Source organism: Balaenoptera borealis (assembly GCF_965194805.1).
Source record: "Balaenoptera borealis genome assembly, chromosome: 10".
In the NCBI taxonomy this organism is placed as follows: domain Eukaryota; kingdom Metazoa; phylum Chordata; class Mammalia; order Artiodactyla; family Balaenopteridae; genus Balaenoptera; species Balaenoptera borealis.
Genome location: NC_138874.1, coordinates 103,748,690 through 103,765,171, shown reverse-complemented (window position 1 = coordinate 103,765,171; position 16,482 = coordinate 103,748,690). Strand labels below are relative to the sequence as shown.

Genomic DNA, 16,482 nt, shown 5'->3' with positions numbered 1-16,482 from the left:
GCAAGGATGGTTCAACATACACAAGTCAATCAATGTGATACACCCGATCAACAAAAGAAAAGACAAAAACCACATGATCATTTCAATACACGCAGAAAAAGCATTTGATAAAATTCAACATCCATTCATGATAAAGACCCTCACTAAACTGGGTATAGAGAGAACATATCCCAACATAATAAAAGCCATTTACAACAAACCAAAAGCCAAAATAATATTCAATGTTGAAAAGCTGAAAGCCTTCTCACTAAATTCAGGAACAAGACAAGTATGCTCACTTTCACCACTTCTACTCAACATAGTATTGGAAGCCCTAGCCACAGCAATCAGACAAGAATTGGAAAGAAAGACATAAAACTGCCATTATTTGCAGATGACAGTGTACGCTATATATATAGAGAACCCTAAAGACTCCATACAAAGACTATTAGAATTAATAAATGAATTCAGCAAGGAAGCAGGATACAAGATTAACATATAGAAATCTGTTGCATTTCTTTACACTAACAATGAAATATCAGAAAGTGAAAGTGAAAAAACAATCTTGTTTAAAATCGCATCAAAAAACTAAAATACCTAGGAATAAACTTAACCAAGGAGATGAAAGACCTACACACTGAAAACTATAGAACACTGATAAAGGAAACTGAAGATGATTCAAAGAAATGAAAAGATATCCCATGCTCTTAGACTGTAAGAATTAATATTGTTAAAACGGCCATACCACCCAAACCAATCTATAGATTTAATGCAATCCTTATCAAAATATGCATGGCATTTTTAACAAAACTAGAACAAATAACCTTAAAATTTATATCAAACCACAAAAGATCCAGAATTGCCAAAGCAATCCTGAGGAAAAAGAACAAAGCTGGAAGCACGACCGTCTCAGACTTCAGACAATATTACAAAGCTACAGTAATCAAAACAGCGTGGTACTGGCACAAAAACAGACATATGGATCAATGGAACAGAATAGAGAGACCAGAAATAAACTCACACACCTACAGCCAATTAATCTACGACAAAGGAGTCAAGAATACACAATGAAGAAAAGGCAGTCCCTTCAACAAGTGGTGCTGGGAAAGCTGAACAGCTACATGTAAATCCACGAAATCAGAAAAATCCCTCACACCATATATAAAAATAAACTCAAAATGGTTTAAAAGCCTAAAGATAAACATGACACCATAAAACTTCTAGAAGAGAACATAGGCAAAACATTCTCTGACATAAATCATATCAATGTTTTCTTAGGTCAGTCCCCCAACGCAAAAGAATTAAAAGCAAAAATAAACAAATGGGACCTAGTCAAACTTAAAAGCTTTTGCCCAGCAAAGGAATCATCAACAAAATGAAAAGACAACCTATGGAATGGGAGAAAATATGTGCAAACAATGTGACCAACAAGGGGTTAATATCTAAAATATACAGACAACTCATACAACTCAATAACAAAAAAACAAACAACCCAATCAAAAAATGGGCATAAGACCTAAATAGACATCTCTCCAAAGAAGACACAGAGTTGGCCAAAAGGCACATGAAAAGATGCTCAGCATCACTAATCATCAGAGAAATGCAAATCAAAGCCACAATGAGGTATTACCTCACACCGGTCAGAAAGGTTATCATCAAAAAGTCTACAAATAATAAATGCTGGAGAGGGAGTGGAGAAAAGGAAACGCTCCTACACTGTTGATGGGAATGTAAATTGGTGCAGCCACTATGGAAAACAGTATGGAGGTTCCTTAAAAACTAAAAACAGAGCTACCATATGATCCAGCAATCCCACTCCTGGGCATATATCCAGAAAAGACAAAAATACTAATTTGAAAAGATACATGCATCCCAATGTTCATAGCAACACTATTTACAATAGCTAAGACATGGAAAAAACCCAAGTGCCCATAAAGAGACGACTGGATGACTGGCTTAAGAAGATGTGGTGTCATAAAAAAAGAATGAAATATTGCCATATGCAGCAACATGGATGGACTTAGAGATTATCATATTAAGTCAGACAGAGAAAGACAAATATTATATGATATCACTTATATGTAGAATCTAAAAAAAATGAATCTGTATACAAAACAGAATCACAGACATAGAAAACAAACTTACGGTTACCAAAGGGAAAGGAGGGGGCGGGGGGGAATAAATTAGGAGTATGGGATTAACAGATACAAACTACTATACATAAAATAGATAAGCAACAAGGATTTACTATACAGCACAGGGAACTATATTCAATATCTTATAATAACGTATAATGGAAAATAATATGAAAAAATAATATATATATGTATATATATATAACTGAATCACTTTGCTATATACCTGAAACTAACACAATATTGTAAATCAACTATACTCCAATAAAAAAAGGCAAAAACAAGAGATATTGATATATATCCAAAAATTCCAATGACTATTTTAAGATTTCCAATGAGAGTAAATAGAAGAAAACAAATAATTTGACATTAAGGAACATTTTTAGCAGATGAAAGAAAACTACTCTCCAGATTAAGAGCAAATGAGAATCCATTTTTGAAAACCACATCAACTACTGTAAAACTGAATTCAAATAAACTGCAAAATTTTGAATGCCAAGGATAAAGAGAATAGTCTTAAAAGCTCTCAAAGAAAGGGAAAAAAAAGATGTCCCACAAAAGAATGAAAATTAGATTGGCATGAAAATTCTTATCCACAACACTGAATGCTAGACCTTCTAAAGAAACAATTTATTTAGAACTCCACACCCAGGCATTTTATTGTTCAAGTGAACATGAAAAATGCACTTTTAGACATGCAAAGACTCAAAAAGTTTACTAGCCACAAATTTATTTCGAAAGAATTACTGAAGACTATTTTCCAGAAGATGAACAAATGAAAAGAATGGAATATAAGAAAGATTTGTGAATGGAGAAGACAACTTAGACTTAACTCTAAATAATTTTTAGAAAGTTCTTAAAAGTTTAAGAGCTTGGAGACTTTCCAAGTTCCTTTTTCCCTACATTTTAGCCTTTTTGCATTGTGAAATATAACACACATACATAGAAGTACATAAAGAAAAATGTGATACTAATAAATTATTTTAAATGAATACTCTGTACCTGCATGCAGCCTAGAAGCAGAACATTGCCTCCTTTGTACCCTTTTCCTAATCAGCACCCCTAATCTTTTCCAGCAGCATCCACTATCTGACACTTATAAGAATAACTTTTTACCTTACCCTACAGTTCTACCTAAAAAATTCATTCCTAAACAATATAGCATAGTTTTGCCTATTTTCAACTTTATCTAAATGGGTCATACGTATATAATCTTTTGTGAAACAAACACAACAATCAAGGCAGGAGAAGCTGAGCAATGTCTCAACTCCCCACAAGTCTCCAGGACTGGTATTTCAACCTTCCTCGGCAGCTGGCTCCTAGTTATAAGACGTTTTCTGTGCTAGCAAGACCATTTTATGCCTGCAACACCCCCTGTCACACACTTGATCACGTACGTCCCCATTCCTTATCAAAATTCCTAAAATGGGATAGCAACAGGGAGCTCAACCCATAACAGGTCGAGCCATACCCATCCCAGGAACACCTCTCCACTTGACGCCAAGAGCCTGGAAGAATAAATGCACACAACAGCTACAGCCTGCAAGTTCTAGCCTACACTGTGGCAATTACCACTTTGTCCCAGCTCTTCAAGCAACATTGGTGCCCAATATGGAACAAATATGGATTTGGTTGGGTCCCTAGGGGAAGGAAACATCCTCCCTGGGAGGAATGTAAGGTCTGGAAGAGACAGTGAGTCTCCATCTGTATTGGCTTAAGCAGCTGCCTCTAAATGAGGGCACTCATCTGAGCAAGAAGGGCTCATAACTGGATGACCATGCTGCCTCATAACTACACAGGACCCGGTAACACAGACTGTCAGGTGCTTCCTCATTCTATAGTCCTTATAAAACATGAGACCAGCAAGGGGCAGGGTCTTCCCCCGAAGCACAACCCACAGTAAGTTCAGTATTGGCCTGGTGACACAACTCCCCATGTGACGCCAAGATTATACATCTTGCATTTGTAGCAAATATACCACCACTGATATATCCTTGCCAAAAATTACTTAACTTGAATCTAATCATGAGGAAACAATTAGACAAATCCAAGTTGGGAAACCTACAAAACAACTGGTGTAGTTTCTTTAAAAAAAAAAAAAATCACAGTTATAAAAAAGACGACACAGGAACTGTGCTAGATTAAAGGACACTAAAGAAGCACAACGAAGCAATGCGATCCTTCTGAAGTGAGCACTTTCATGAAGTGTTACTCTGTCTTCAACACACGCTCAGAATTAAGGGGAACACAAATGTGGCAAAATGCTCATAGTAGGGTAATATACTTAGGGGAATTCAAAATGATGGTATGATGTAAATCAGGGGCTTACAGCATTAAGAGGTTTTAAAACTAGCTTTTACTTGTAACTAGCAATTTTTAATTGTAACTAGTGACAATATTTTTTCTCATTTTTTTAAACTTCCGCAAATGTTCAATTTCTCTGTCCATCACAGAAAAGTGATTTATGTTGCAGTTAAACAAAAAGGGACTCTAGAGAAATACTTACGAGAGCAGGTGGCAGTCTGCCACTCCAGACACTGTCCATATGGAAAAGAGATTATGTAAGCATTCGAGTCAACGCATCGCTTCGTGCTGCTGCACCACATACACTCCATGCCGTTGCTGGTACAGTTGGAACACGATGTCCTTAAAGAGCATGGCTTTTTGCAAGGCCTTGCATTTTGATTTGGACTAACTGGAATAAATCAGCAAATATAATTATTTTCTTTGTTAACTGCTTTCTAACACAAGTATATGAGTTTCGTTCATTTTGTTGTTTAGGGAATGTTTCAATTAAGCCAAGTGTGGGATAAAAATTAGAGTAAAAATTGTATGATAAGGTAAATGAGAATGAAGATGACATGTCAATACTTCTTAAATTTATTATCTAATTTGAAATTTATAATACCTTGGAAATTTTTAATCATTTACAAAGTACATAAAATTGTATAATTTAAAATTTTTTAAATAGAAATGTAATACATGACCTAGGTTTTTCTATCTTTTGGCTAAATATTATGTACACTAACATTATTTACTTTTCTATCTAGCCATAATTCTATAAACATTCCACACCTTATCAAAGCAACAAACAATAAAAATAAAACAATTTACTATAAAATTTTTATATAAAATATAATATTTATCACACCCATTAGGATGATTATTTTTTTAAATGTTGGCAAGGATGTGGAGAAATTGGAAGCCTGTACGCTACTTGTGGGAATGTTAAAATGGTGAAGCTTCCATAGCAAACAGTATGGCAATTCCTCAAAAAATTAAACACGGAATTACCATATGATACAGCAATTCCACTTCTGGCTACATACCCAAAAGACATGAAAGCAGGAACTGGAACAGATATTTGTACAACCATGTTCATAGCATCATTATTCACAGTAGTCAGTAGGTGGAAGCAACGAGTGTCCACCAAGATATGAATGGATAAACAAAACGTGGTATATACATACAATGGATAATTATTCATGTTTAAACAGGAATGAAATTCTGACATATGTTACAACATGGGTGAACTTTGAAGACATTATGCTAAGAGAAATAAGCCAGTCACAAAATGGACAAACACCTTATGATTCCACTTATATGAGATGCTTAGAGCAGTCAAACTCATAGAGACAGGAAGTAGAAGGTGGCTGTCAGGGGCTGGAGGAGGGATGAGTGGGGAGTTATTGTGTAATGGATATGGAGTTTCAGTTTGGGAAGATGAAAAAGTTCTGGAGATGGATAGTGTTGATAGATTAACAACAATGTGGATATACTTAATGACAGTGAACTCTATACTTAAAAAATGTTTTAAAAAGTCAATTATATCTCAAAAACACTGAAGGGAAAAATGGTTAAAATTATAAATTTTATGTTACGTATATTCTTCTGCAATACAAAATATAGTATTCAAAAAAAGAGAAAAGAACTCAATATTCCTTTCTCACTTAACAAAAACCCATTTCAAAAGATGGAACAGCAATGTTTCTCTTCATTTGCCAACTGAAATAAAAGCTCTGTAAGATTAAAATGATTCTAAATTAGTTGTTGATCTTAATGATAAATCTTTCTTACAAAGACTATTATTATGAAAGTAAAACACATTAAAATACTAAGAACAGATTATTACTATACTGTAACTACAACCATATGTTCATAATCTCACTATTTTAACCAAGAAATAAAGATTGTATAAAACAATACAATTTTGATATTTTCATAAGTTAAGGCTGAGGTCACTAATAGTAAGTGGGGAATGTGAATAAAGATAAAATATACATTGAAATCAGCATCATAAAAAGATGGTGAAAGTTACTTCAGGCCTACATAGCATCACACCATGGAAGAGGGTAGTGGGAAGAAGGGTTGAAAACATATTTTTAAAGAATACTAGTTTACTGGACTACTTACCAACAGGTTTTTCACAGACAAGACCATCTGCCATAGAGGTACAAGGATTAGCTTTTAAGCCTGACACTGCTGCCCTTTCTAGATACGCACAGAATCCAGAATCATTGGGTTCACCAGGAAGCCACTGTAGTGTTGTGTTTGTAAATGGCGACATGTCTTCCCATCCCCAGTAGGATATATTGATCTTGCGTAAGCCTACCCAAGGTGATACTTTCTGTAAACAATAGCAAAAGCGACATTTTTAAAAAGTGAGATGTAAAAATCCTGCATCATATTCCTTAGCAAACAGTTCATTATCATTACAAATTACATTTGAAAATATATAGAACTGCCTTTCTAAGGACTTCGAGTACTAAGGATAATTAACAATTGCAGCACATCTTGGAGAATGATGTATAATAGAACACTATGTTTAAAACATATTTTGTGTTTAGTGACATGACTGGGGTCATTTCTTTAGCCCTCGTGAACCTCAGTTTCCTCTTCTATAAAATGGTGATATCTGATATAAATACCTATCTTATGAGGGAAGATCATTAAAAAAACTTAACATATTGTGTTGCTGCTACTATTACTGCTACTTCTGCTGCAGCTACTATTACTACTGTTAACTACCAATCTAATCAGTTGTGGAGTTAAGAATCTAAAGCTAAATTGACATTATATGCACTGTGAGAAAATAGAAAACAAAATCAATGAACAGTATATAAAGGCTGAGTGAAGACTTCACAACAGGTTCACAAAGGACTAGGAAGAAGAAGGGCCTCTCTCCTAGTTCAGACCTCTACTAGTACACAAGGAAGGACTTTAGCGCAGTTCTAGATAAATTAATGTCATCTACTTTCATTATTAAAGAGATCAAGAAAACTAATAAATCTTTGACCCTGATGCCTAAATTTAATTAACAGAGGTTGACAAATGCCATCAAACTAAACTTTCTTAGTGCTCTCAATAATATTTCAAAAGTAGCTTAAAAACAAAATATATGCTGTATTTATATACCTTAGTTTAATCATTACTCAATTTTAAAATACGTTATTCTAATGAGACTGAAAAAATAATGATATATTCTTGGTCCAAGGCACTCTCTTTACAAAAGAGATTTTTTAGATTACGAACACCTCTTTTTCTTTCCTTGTTTCTGCTTTACAATTATGCTTTTCTTTTTGAGATTTTATTTTTCATTTTTTCCAGCTTTCTTGAGGTATAACTGACAAATGAAAATTATACCTATATAAGGTGTATGATTTTTTTTTGGTATATGTACACATTATGAAATGATTACCACAATCAAGCTAATTAACATACCCATATGTATATATATCATATTTTCTTTATACATCCATGTATCCATTGATGGACACTTAAGTTGTGTCCATAGCTTGGCTATTGTGAATAATGCTGCAATGAACATAGAAGTGCAGATATCTCTTCTAGATACTGACTTAATTTCCTTTGGATATATACCTAGACATGGGACTGCTGGGTCACATGATAGTTTTCATTTTTTGAGGAAACTCCATACCATTTTCCAAATTGACTATACTGCTTACATTCCCACCAACAGTATACAAGAGTTCCTGTTCTCCTCATCTTTGCCAATATATGTTACCTCTTATCTTTTTGATAACAGCCATTCTAACAGGTGTGAGGTGATATCTCAATTGGTTTTGATTTGCATTTTTCTGATGATTACTGCTGTTGAGCTTTTTATCATATATCTGGCTGGCCATTTTTATGTCTTCTTTGAAAAATATCTATGTCCTTTGCCCATTTTTTAACTGGGTTATTTATTTTCTGTTGAATTGTTTGAGCTCTTTATATATTTTGGACATTAAATCTTTATTAGATGTATGGTTTACAAACATTCTCTCCCATTCCATAGGTTGCCTCTTCACTCTTTTATTTTTTTTTTTAATTTATTTTTGGCTATGTTGGGTCTTCACTGATGTGAACAGGCTTTCTCTAGTTGCAGCAAGCAGGGGCTACTCTTCGTTGCAGTGTGCGGGCTTCTCATTGCGGTGGCTTCTCTTGCTGCGGAGCATGGGCTCTAGGCATGCGGGCTTCAGTAGTTGCGGTACGTGAGCTCAGTAGTTGTGGCTCATGGGCTCTAGAGCGCAGGCTCAGTAGTTGTGGTGCACGGGCTTAGTTGCTCCGTGGCATGTGGGATCTTCCCGGACCAGGGCTCGAACCCGTGTCCCCTGCATTGGCAGGCGGATTCTTAACCACTGTGCCACCAGGGAAGCCCTGTCTCTTCACTCTTGATTATCTCCTTTGCTATGCAGAATCTTACTAGTTTGACACAATCTCATTTATCTATATTTGCTCTTGTTGTCTGTGCTTTTAGTGTCACATCCAAAAAATCATTGCCCTGACCAATGTCGATATTTTTCCTCGTGTTTTCCTCTTGTAGTTTTACAGTTTCAAGTCTTAATGTGTAAGTCTTTTTTTTTTTTTAATGTGTAAGTCTTTAATCCATTTTGATTTTTTTATATGGTGTGAGATAAGGATCTACTTCCATTCTTCTGCATAAGCATATCCAGCATTATTCATTGAAGAGATTGTCCTTTCCCCATCGTGTGTTCTTGGCACCTCTGTCAAACATCAATTGATCATAAATGCTTGGATTTATTTGGGGCTATTATAATGTGTCTTGGTGAAAGTCTCTTTACGTTTAATCTATTTGAGGTTCTTTGGGATTTATGGACCTGGATGTTCTTTTCCCTCTCCATATTTGGGAAATTTCCTGTAATTATTTCTTTAAATGAGCTTTCTGCCGCTTTCTCTTTTCCATGAGGGCAAGCCTGGAGCCTGAGTCTGTGGGTGCAGGCCTGGATCCTACGTCTGAAGGACCAGTCTGGCACAAGGATCCACCGGGGTAGGACTGGTAACTGAGTACAAAGTGGTGAGCCTGGAACCGGGTCCACAGTGGCAGGCCTGCAGCCTGGTCCATGGGCCAGTTTGGAGCCTGGAACTGTGGGAGCCACCCAGGAGCATGGATCCACAGGGCTTACCTGGCACTGGATCAGGCCATGAGCCTGAATCCTGTGGACTGGTGCTGGGGCAAGCCGGGCACCTGGGCCAACAAGTATGGTCATGAGGCTGCAGGGGCTAGCCTGGTACCAGGGTCCACTGGGGCAGGCCTGGTCCTGAGTCTTTGGGGTAGGTCTGACGCCTGAGTCCATGGGGGTGGGCCTGGTACCTGGGATCATAGGGGAGGGCCTGAAGCCTGAGTCCACTGGGATGAGCCTGACCCTGGGTCTCCAGAGGCCAGCCCAGTGCTGGGGTCTAATGGGGAGGGTGTGGATCCTAGGTCTCCTGTAGCCTAGGCATATGGGGGACTAGCCTGGAGGCTGAGTCTGCGGGTGCCAGCCTGCAGCCTGAGGCCACAGGAGCCAGTGTGGCAGTGGGATGTGCCTGGCGACTGGGTCCACAGGGATCATCCAGGCACCGGGGTTCACCAGAGCAGGCCTGGAAGTAGGGTCCAAAGCAAAATCGGTGCTCATTTCATTCTCCTTCCCCTTTGCAGAGGGTATTTCTCACCCTTTCTCACCGTGCTTCCTGTACGGTGCAGGCTTAGGGGAAGGATGATGCAGGTAATGTGAAACTGTCCTTTCTACCATCTTCAATGAGTGTTTTCTTATTTCTGTGTTCCCCCCACCGCCCCCAACCCAGTGCTATAATCTCTTACCTGGACTCCTTAGCTTTTGTAAAGGTATTTTGTATATGGATGATTGTTCAAATCAATGTTTCTGTGAGGGATGAGTGCTGCAAACTCCCATTCTATCACCTTGCTGATATCATTCCTAAACATTTCTACCTTAAATATACATACTAATAATTTATGTTCTCAGTTACCAAGCTAATAATATTATAATGTGAAGTAGTTTCAAAACTCCACATCATCTTTTTTTTTTTTTTTTTTACATTACTGACTGTCAGGATAGAGAAAAATATGTCCCTCCACCTGAGTCTTTAACAATATAGAAATAAGATATATAAATCCAGTATTTATTCTAAATATGTTGTACAAATGGTCCTAGAGAGCTTATAAAGACCCCGTAGACCTAGAAATTTATAGTATATAAATATAACAATTTTCACACAGAAAATACTCAACAAATATTTCTTAAATGAAATTAAAGTATTATGAATATTCATTATAACAGTAGATCTCGTATCACCTAGTAGAGTACTGTACACACAGTAGGTAGTCAACAAATTTTGCTAAGCAAGGCCATGAGTACAGAGTTGCTTATTTTCCAACATCCAATTCCTGAGACAGAGATAGTGCTTAATAAATAATGTTTCTAATTATAAAAATACACATGCTGCTTTGCCTTGTGATCATCATATATTTCATACTTATTCTCAAAGATATTTTGATAACAAAAAAGCTATAACATTTTTATAGTTTTTGATAATAACAGCAGGAATCAATCCAACATAGCTATTTCAGATTAATGACTGTGCTTCACATTACAGCAACTCTGCCTGTATTTCCAAACTATCTATAGTAAAAACAAGTCATTTAAAATGAAATATTATTCTCTAAATCATCATGGTAAGAATCTGCAAGGAAGAGGAGAGGAACAGAAAAATAAGCAGTTGATAAAACATTTAAAGTAACTATTACGCAGTAAATGAACTGGACAGGCAGTTGAAAAATGAAAGATAAATTACTATATTATGAAAATTCACTGCAGCACACCATAAATCATTGCAACATTTCATTAGCCATTTCTGATAAGTAAATGATCATTTGATCCAGGATACCTATTTAAAGTGCATGAATTTGTCAATCTTTATTTGCTACAGAAGGGTTACCTTAAGTTTATACAACTGCAATGACTCAGGATATAATTCATTTTATATAAAGATATGCTTAGCAGAATGTCACCTTGCAGAAAATTCCACCTTTGAAATTTTGCTAAAGCTCATATTTCTAATGAAATAAAACATTCTTCATTTACAGGGCAGGCTATGCCACAAACTACTGAATCTAAGTCCATCATACGTCCGAAATAATTGTTGGTCTAATCTTTATGATTTATAATCATAAGCATATACACACTACTATATATAAAATAGATAACTAATAAGGACCTACTCTATAATCATAAGCAAGAAAAAATGAGCAACTTACATAAGAAATCTTGAAATATGAAACTTCTAAAATAGCATATTTCAAGGTTAAAATGTAGAAACTAAAAATAATATATTTTAAACAAGGAAGAAAGCAATAGAGCTCGAATGCCAAACACTAGTACTTTCTAAAACTCAAAGAATGTGGATCTACCAATAAGATGCTCTTTATAAGTTATACATATTCAGTAGAACTAATTTCCAAATGTTCATTGATAACTGAACCTCAATTTTGTAATTAAAGAAATGAAGCTCTTGGTAGTACAAGAATATAAATAGATCTTAAATTATGTTGTATGCTCCATATGACTAAAAATAAAACTTTACAAATAATACTGTCAATATTTTCTAAAATATTTTTTAAAAAATCAATAGATCTCTCCTAGATGACACCACTTGCATCTTATCCTCAACCATAAGGCTGGTAGCTCTCAAACAAGGCGAATTAAGAGAAAAAACAGAGGCACTTCTCTGACCTCCTTACAAATATCTTCATGCACTGGCCAACTCGAGGTCCTGCAATAATTAACTACAGCATTACTCTAGGAAACTCCTTAAGCCCACGTTACTGGTCAGGTGTCCATCCTCTATCTTCATACATCACCCTGTGTGCATCTATCATTGCAATTATCACACTTTGGTATAACTGTGTTTGTATTTCTCCCCCATAAGCTCTTTAACAACAGTGATTGTTTTTAATCTCTATATTCTCAGCAAGCAGTAGACTGCCAAGTACAATGAAGGTGCTCAATAAATTTGTACTAAATGAATGAAGATTAGCCCATCCTTCCCAGAAATATAGCTTCAGTTCACACAAAAATGGTTTTACAGATCAATTTTTCATACAAATTTAATTGTTATAGTTTTTCTTTACCCTATTAATATCAAGCATATAACAAATGTTTGACAGACAAGTATCACAATGTGATATCCATGTAAAATTTTTGAATATTTATAAAAACTGGGGGTATAATAAATTTATCAATTTTATTAATGGGGGGAGGGCTTTGACTCTACAGATATAAAATGGCATTAGAAATTAAATTATCTGTATCGATACTCATGAGAAATACACACACTAATACCACCACAAAAATTATGGCAGGCAGTAATAACTGAATGTTCATACAAACATTTCAAAAGAGTATGTGTTTAAGTCCCTCTAATTTTTTAACATTTATACAAAACTGTTCTTATATCACTTTTTAAAAATCAGATGCTTATTCCCCTGTTATTAGCAAAAGGAAAATCACTAACATATATTCCTATTCTTTAGCATAAATCAGAAATGATCTTAAGAAGGAAAAGGTCCTAGTATAATTAGTGGGGGTGAGTGGAGGAAGGCTTTGTAAAGTGGAAAAACTAAAACACTAGTCTGGGGCAAATATTTTTCTACAGTCAATATCAATATTATTAACTATTCATTGAATAAATTCATTTAGTTACTTAAGAATTCATTATCTAATTAATGATTCTTGGAAATAGTAGTTATAGCAGTAGTGGAAACAGACATACAAAAATAATCTTTAAAATGCAAACAATAATAATGATAACTTTAGTAAACACTAAGAAATAAAATTTATCTATGCTCTTCACATACAATACCTCATTTATTTCTCACAATAAACATATAATATAGCTATGATTACTATCCCAGTTTATAGATGAGGAACATAAGGCTGGGAGGGTTAACTTGCTACTAAGCTGTGGAGATAAGCAGTATGTCCAGACTGCATGCTCTCCATCATTTTGATATGCTGTCCTCGATGCTGCTTAAAAATCAGCTATACCAAAGAAGTATTACTTAACTGTTTCAATAGTAAGCAATTGGTAATCTTTGCTCTGAAAAGTTTTCAAGCCAAAACCGTATCCACTGCACTGCGGAGTGGAGTTCTGTAGCACCAACAGACCCTTGTCCAATAAAAGCCATACCCTAAGGTCAAAAGAAGTCGTTGAGATCTAATATAGTTTTCAAAGCAAGAGTTGAATTATAGCCATATCTCCATTATTTGTATAGAAATCATACCACTTTGTGGATTATTTACCACAGGGTGTCCATGTGTGTGTATGTATCTTAAACATTGGCCGAATCTTGTACATACCTCAGATCTGAGGTATTTATTATTGTTTAGCTTTATCACTTACCTCATCTATATTGAGTTCTAATTTTATTTTGACACAAAATACAAAAATCTTCAATGATGCTATGACAGTTTATATTATCTTAGTATATTTCAAGTATGTACACGAACTAAATAAGGTATCTTAAATTAGATTTAGTAAATTATTTCTAAATCTCCTATAACTTAAGAGTTGACTATATTTTTTCTTTTTTTTAATTGATGTATAATTGACATATAACATTATATTAGTTTCAGATACACAAAACAATGATTCAATATTTGTATATATTATGGGATGATCACCACATAAGTCTACTTAACATCTGTCACCATACACAGTTTTCTTGTGATGAGGATTTTTAAGATCCACTCTCTTAGCACCTTTCAAATACATAATACAGTATTATGACCTATAGTTACCATGCCATGAATTACAGCCCTATGGCTTGTTTATTTTATAACTGTAAGTCTGTACCTTTTGACCCCCTTCACCCATTTTGCCCACCCTCCACCCTTGCCTCTGACAACTACCAATCTGTTCTTTGTATCTTTGAGCTTGTTTTTTTGTTTTTTCGTGTGTATGCTTGTTTCTTTGTTTTAAATTCAACACATAAGTGAGATCACAGGGTACTGAAATCTTGCCATTTGCGACAACACAGATGGCTCTTGAGGGCATTATGCTAAGTGAAATGAGTCAGACAGAGAAAGAAAATGATCTCACTTACATGTGGAACCTAAAAAAAATTCAAAAACAATACATATCACAATATTACAAATATCAAATCATTATGTTGTCTACCTGAAACAACATGTCAACTATACCTCAATTTTTAAAAATGTCCTCAAGACATTTCAAGTAAGTATCTAAATAAGATATTTCAAAACAATATTTAGTAAATTATTTCCAAATCTCCAACTTAATCTGTTCTTAAGAGTTGACTGTATTTTAACATCCCAAGAACAGAAAATACTGTGAATTCTTATTTAAAATTTCTTATAAAATGATATTTGACATTATTTCCAAGGAAATATTCCATTTTCTATGAACCAACTCTCTAGGAAATTGAAACTGTTCCCAAATGCTGTATGTTCCAAATCTCCCATGTACTTTAAAAATCGGTTTAAGTCCTGCTAACTATTTGTATATTATTTCAAGCAAATCTATACCTAGGAAAATAGCATAATTCAAAAACCTAACCCACAGAACACACACACAAAGATACATATATACAAATATAGCCAATGTGTTGGTCTAGTGTTCTAATTATAAGGGACATCCCAAAATTATTACACTTCAAAACAAATTCTTAAATTATATGCACAAGTTTTAAAGTATATTTAAAGTATATTTATTCATATGAGATGTCTTCTTGGTAAGATAATGCAATGGTTTACTGAGCAAAACATGAGATGAGTAATTTAGAAAACTTTATTACCAAAGAAATCAGTTCTACTTTTACTTCGACGATTTAGTAAAAATAATGTATTAAAAAACAAAAAGAATGAACCATTGCCAATGGTTACAGGATTATCAGCATATTTCCATAATAAAAACAAGTATAGTTGTTACCTGTTGCGTATACTTCTGTATTTCATCCAGTACAAATTCTACTTCTTTCGAGGTTGTTAATGAAGCAAGATTTCCACTAAGATTATAGCAATAAAGTTTTGCATTGTCATAGTTTTCTCTACTGGAATTAATTCTAAGACAAGCATCCCCAATATGATTCCATCCTTCTCCACAAAGATGAGCTAGTCAAAAAAAAAATTATATCTTATTCTTAGATTACCAAAAAGCATGTGTATTTTTCAGTTATTTCAGAATTCTAAATACAACTTCGGTATTTGTTTAAATAATTTTAACAATAAAAATTTAAATATATCACTATAACATACTAAACTAAATTTGTCTAATAGTTTGATGAAGAATAAGAAGATTCTAATTTTTTCTTTAAATCTTAAACATAAGAAAAGCTATGGCTCTATAACATCTGTTAAAATGTGTTGACTGTTAGGTTTTCTGTGTAAACCTAGTGTACTGGCATATGGTTTCTCAGCAAGTAAAATCACTACTGCACTTATGTCCCAAAGTGCAATTTATATAATACAAGATCACTTTAATAGAAAAATAAGCAGCACATAACAAAAGCAATCTCAAAGTTATCCTACAAGTGAGCTAATTGTCCTCTAAATCTAATTTCCATAGCCCAGGTGTACGATTTTGATATAAGTTGGGTTCTTTGATTCTTTAATTATAATTGTGGGGCGAGAAGTCTCATTTCATTTACGTATAGTAAAGAAGCTATAAGCTTTGCTTTCTAATATTTATTTTTACACAGTCATTCAGGTCTTTCGAAAGTTCAAACATACCACTCAGTAACAGTGGTTTATCCTTAGAGTCCAAACTGAACTTAAAACAGTGCCTATTTTCTAAAACATGGATTCATAAATACAATATAAAGTTATGGTCTAGTGTGCATTAATTAACATTGCAGTGTTTTATTAACACACCGATCTATGAAGTTTCACTACATTTTAGTTTCCACATCACTAAATATATCAGTGCCTCTTGCCCTTTCAGCCTTGGATGCATTAATACAATCTTTATGGAATTATTATAGAGCAGCAATTCTCAAATATTTTGGTCTCAAGACCCCTTTAACTCTTAAAAATTATTGAGAACGCCA

The 16,482-nt window shown here is 34.6% G+C and overlaps 1 protein-coding gene across 6 annotated transcripts in view; it reads right to left on the bottom strand.

The window, feature by feature from the left end:
• ATRNL1 (attractin like 1) overlaps window positions 1-16,482 on the bottom strand; it is a 705,133-nt gene that overhangs the window by 541,795 nt on the left and 146,856 nt on the right. For all 6 annotated transcript variants that reach the window (XR_014249113.1, XM_082407780.1, XM_082407777.1 and 3 more), the window contains 3 exons: window positions 15,366-15,547; window positions 6,528-6,741; window positions 4,621-4,809 (listed from right to left, as the gene is read on the bottom strand). Coding sequence is in view for 5 of the 6 variants with exons in the window: in XM_082407780.1 (XP_082263906.1) it covers window positions 4,621-4,809; window positions 6,528-6,741; window positions 15,366-15,547 (585 nt within the window). In the remaining variant the exon portion in view is untranslated. The remainder of the gene's footprint in view (window positions 1-4,620; window positions 4,810-6,527; window positions 6,742-15,365; window positions 15,548-16,482) is intronic.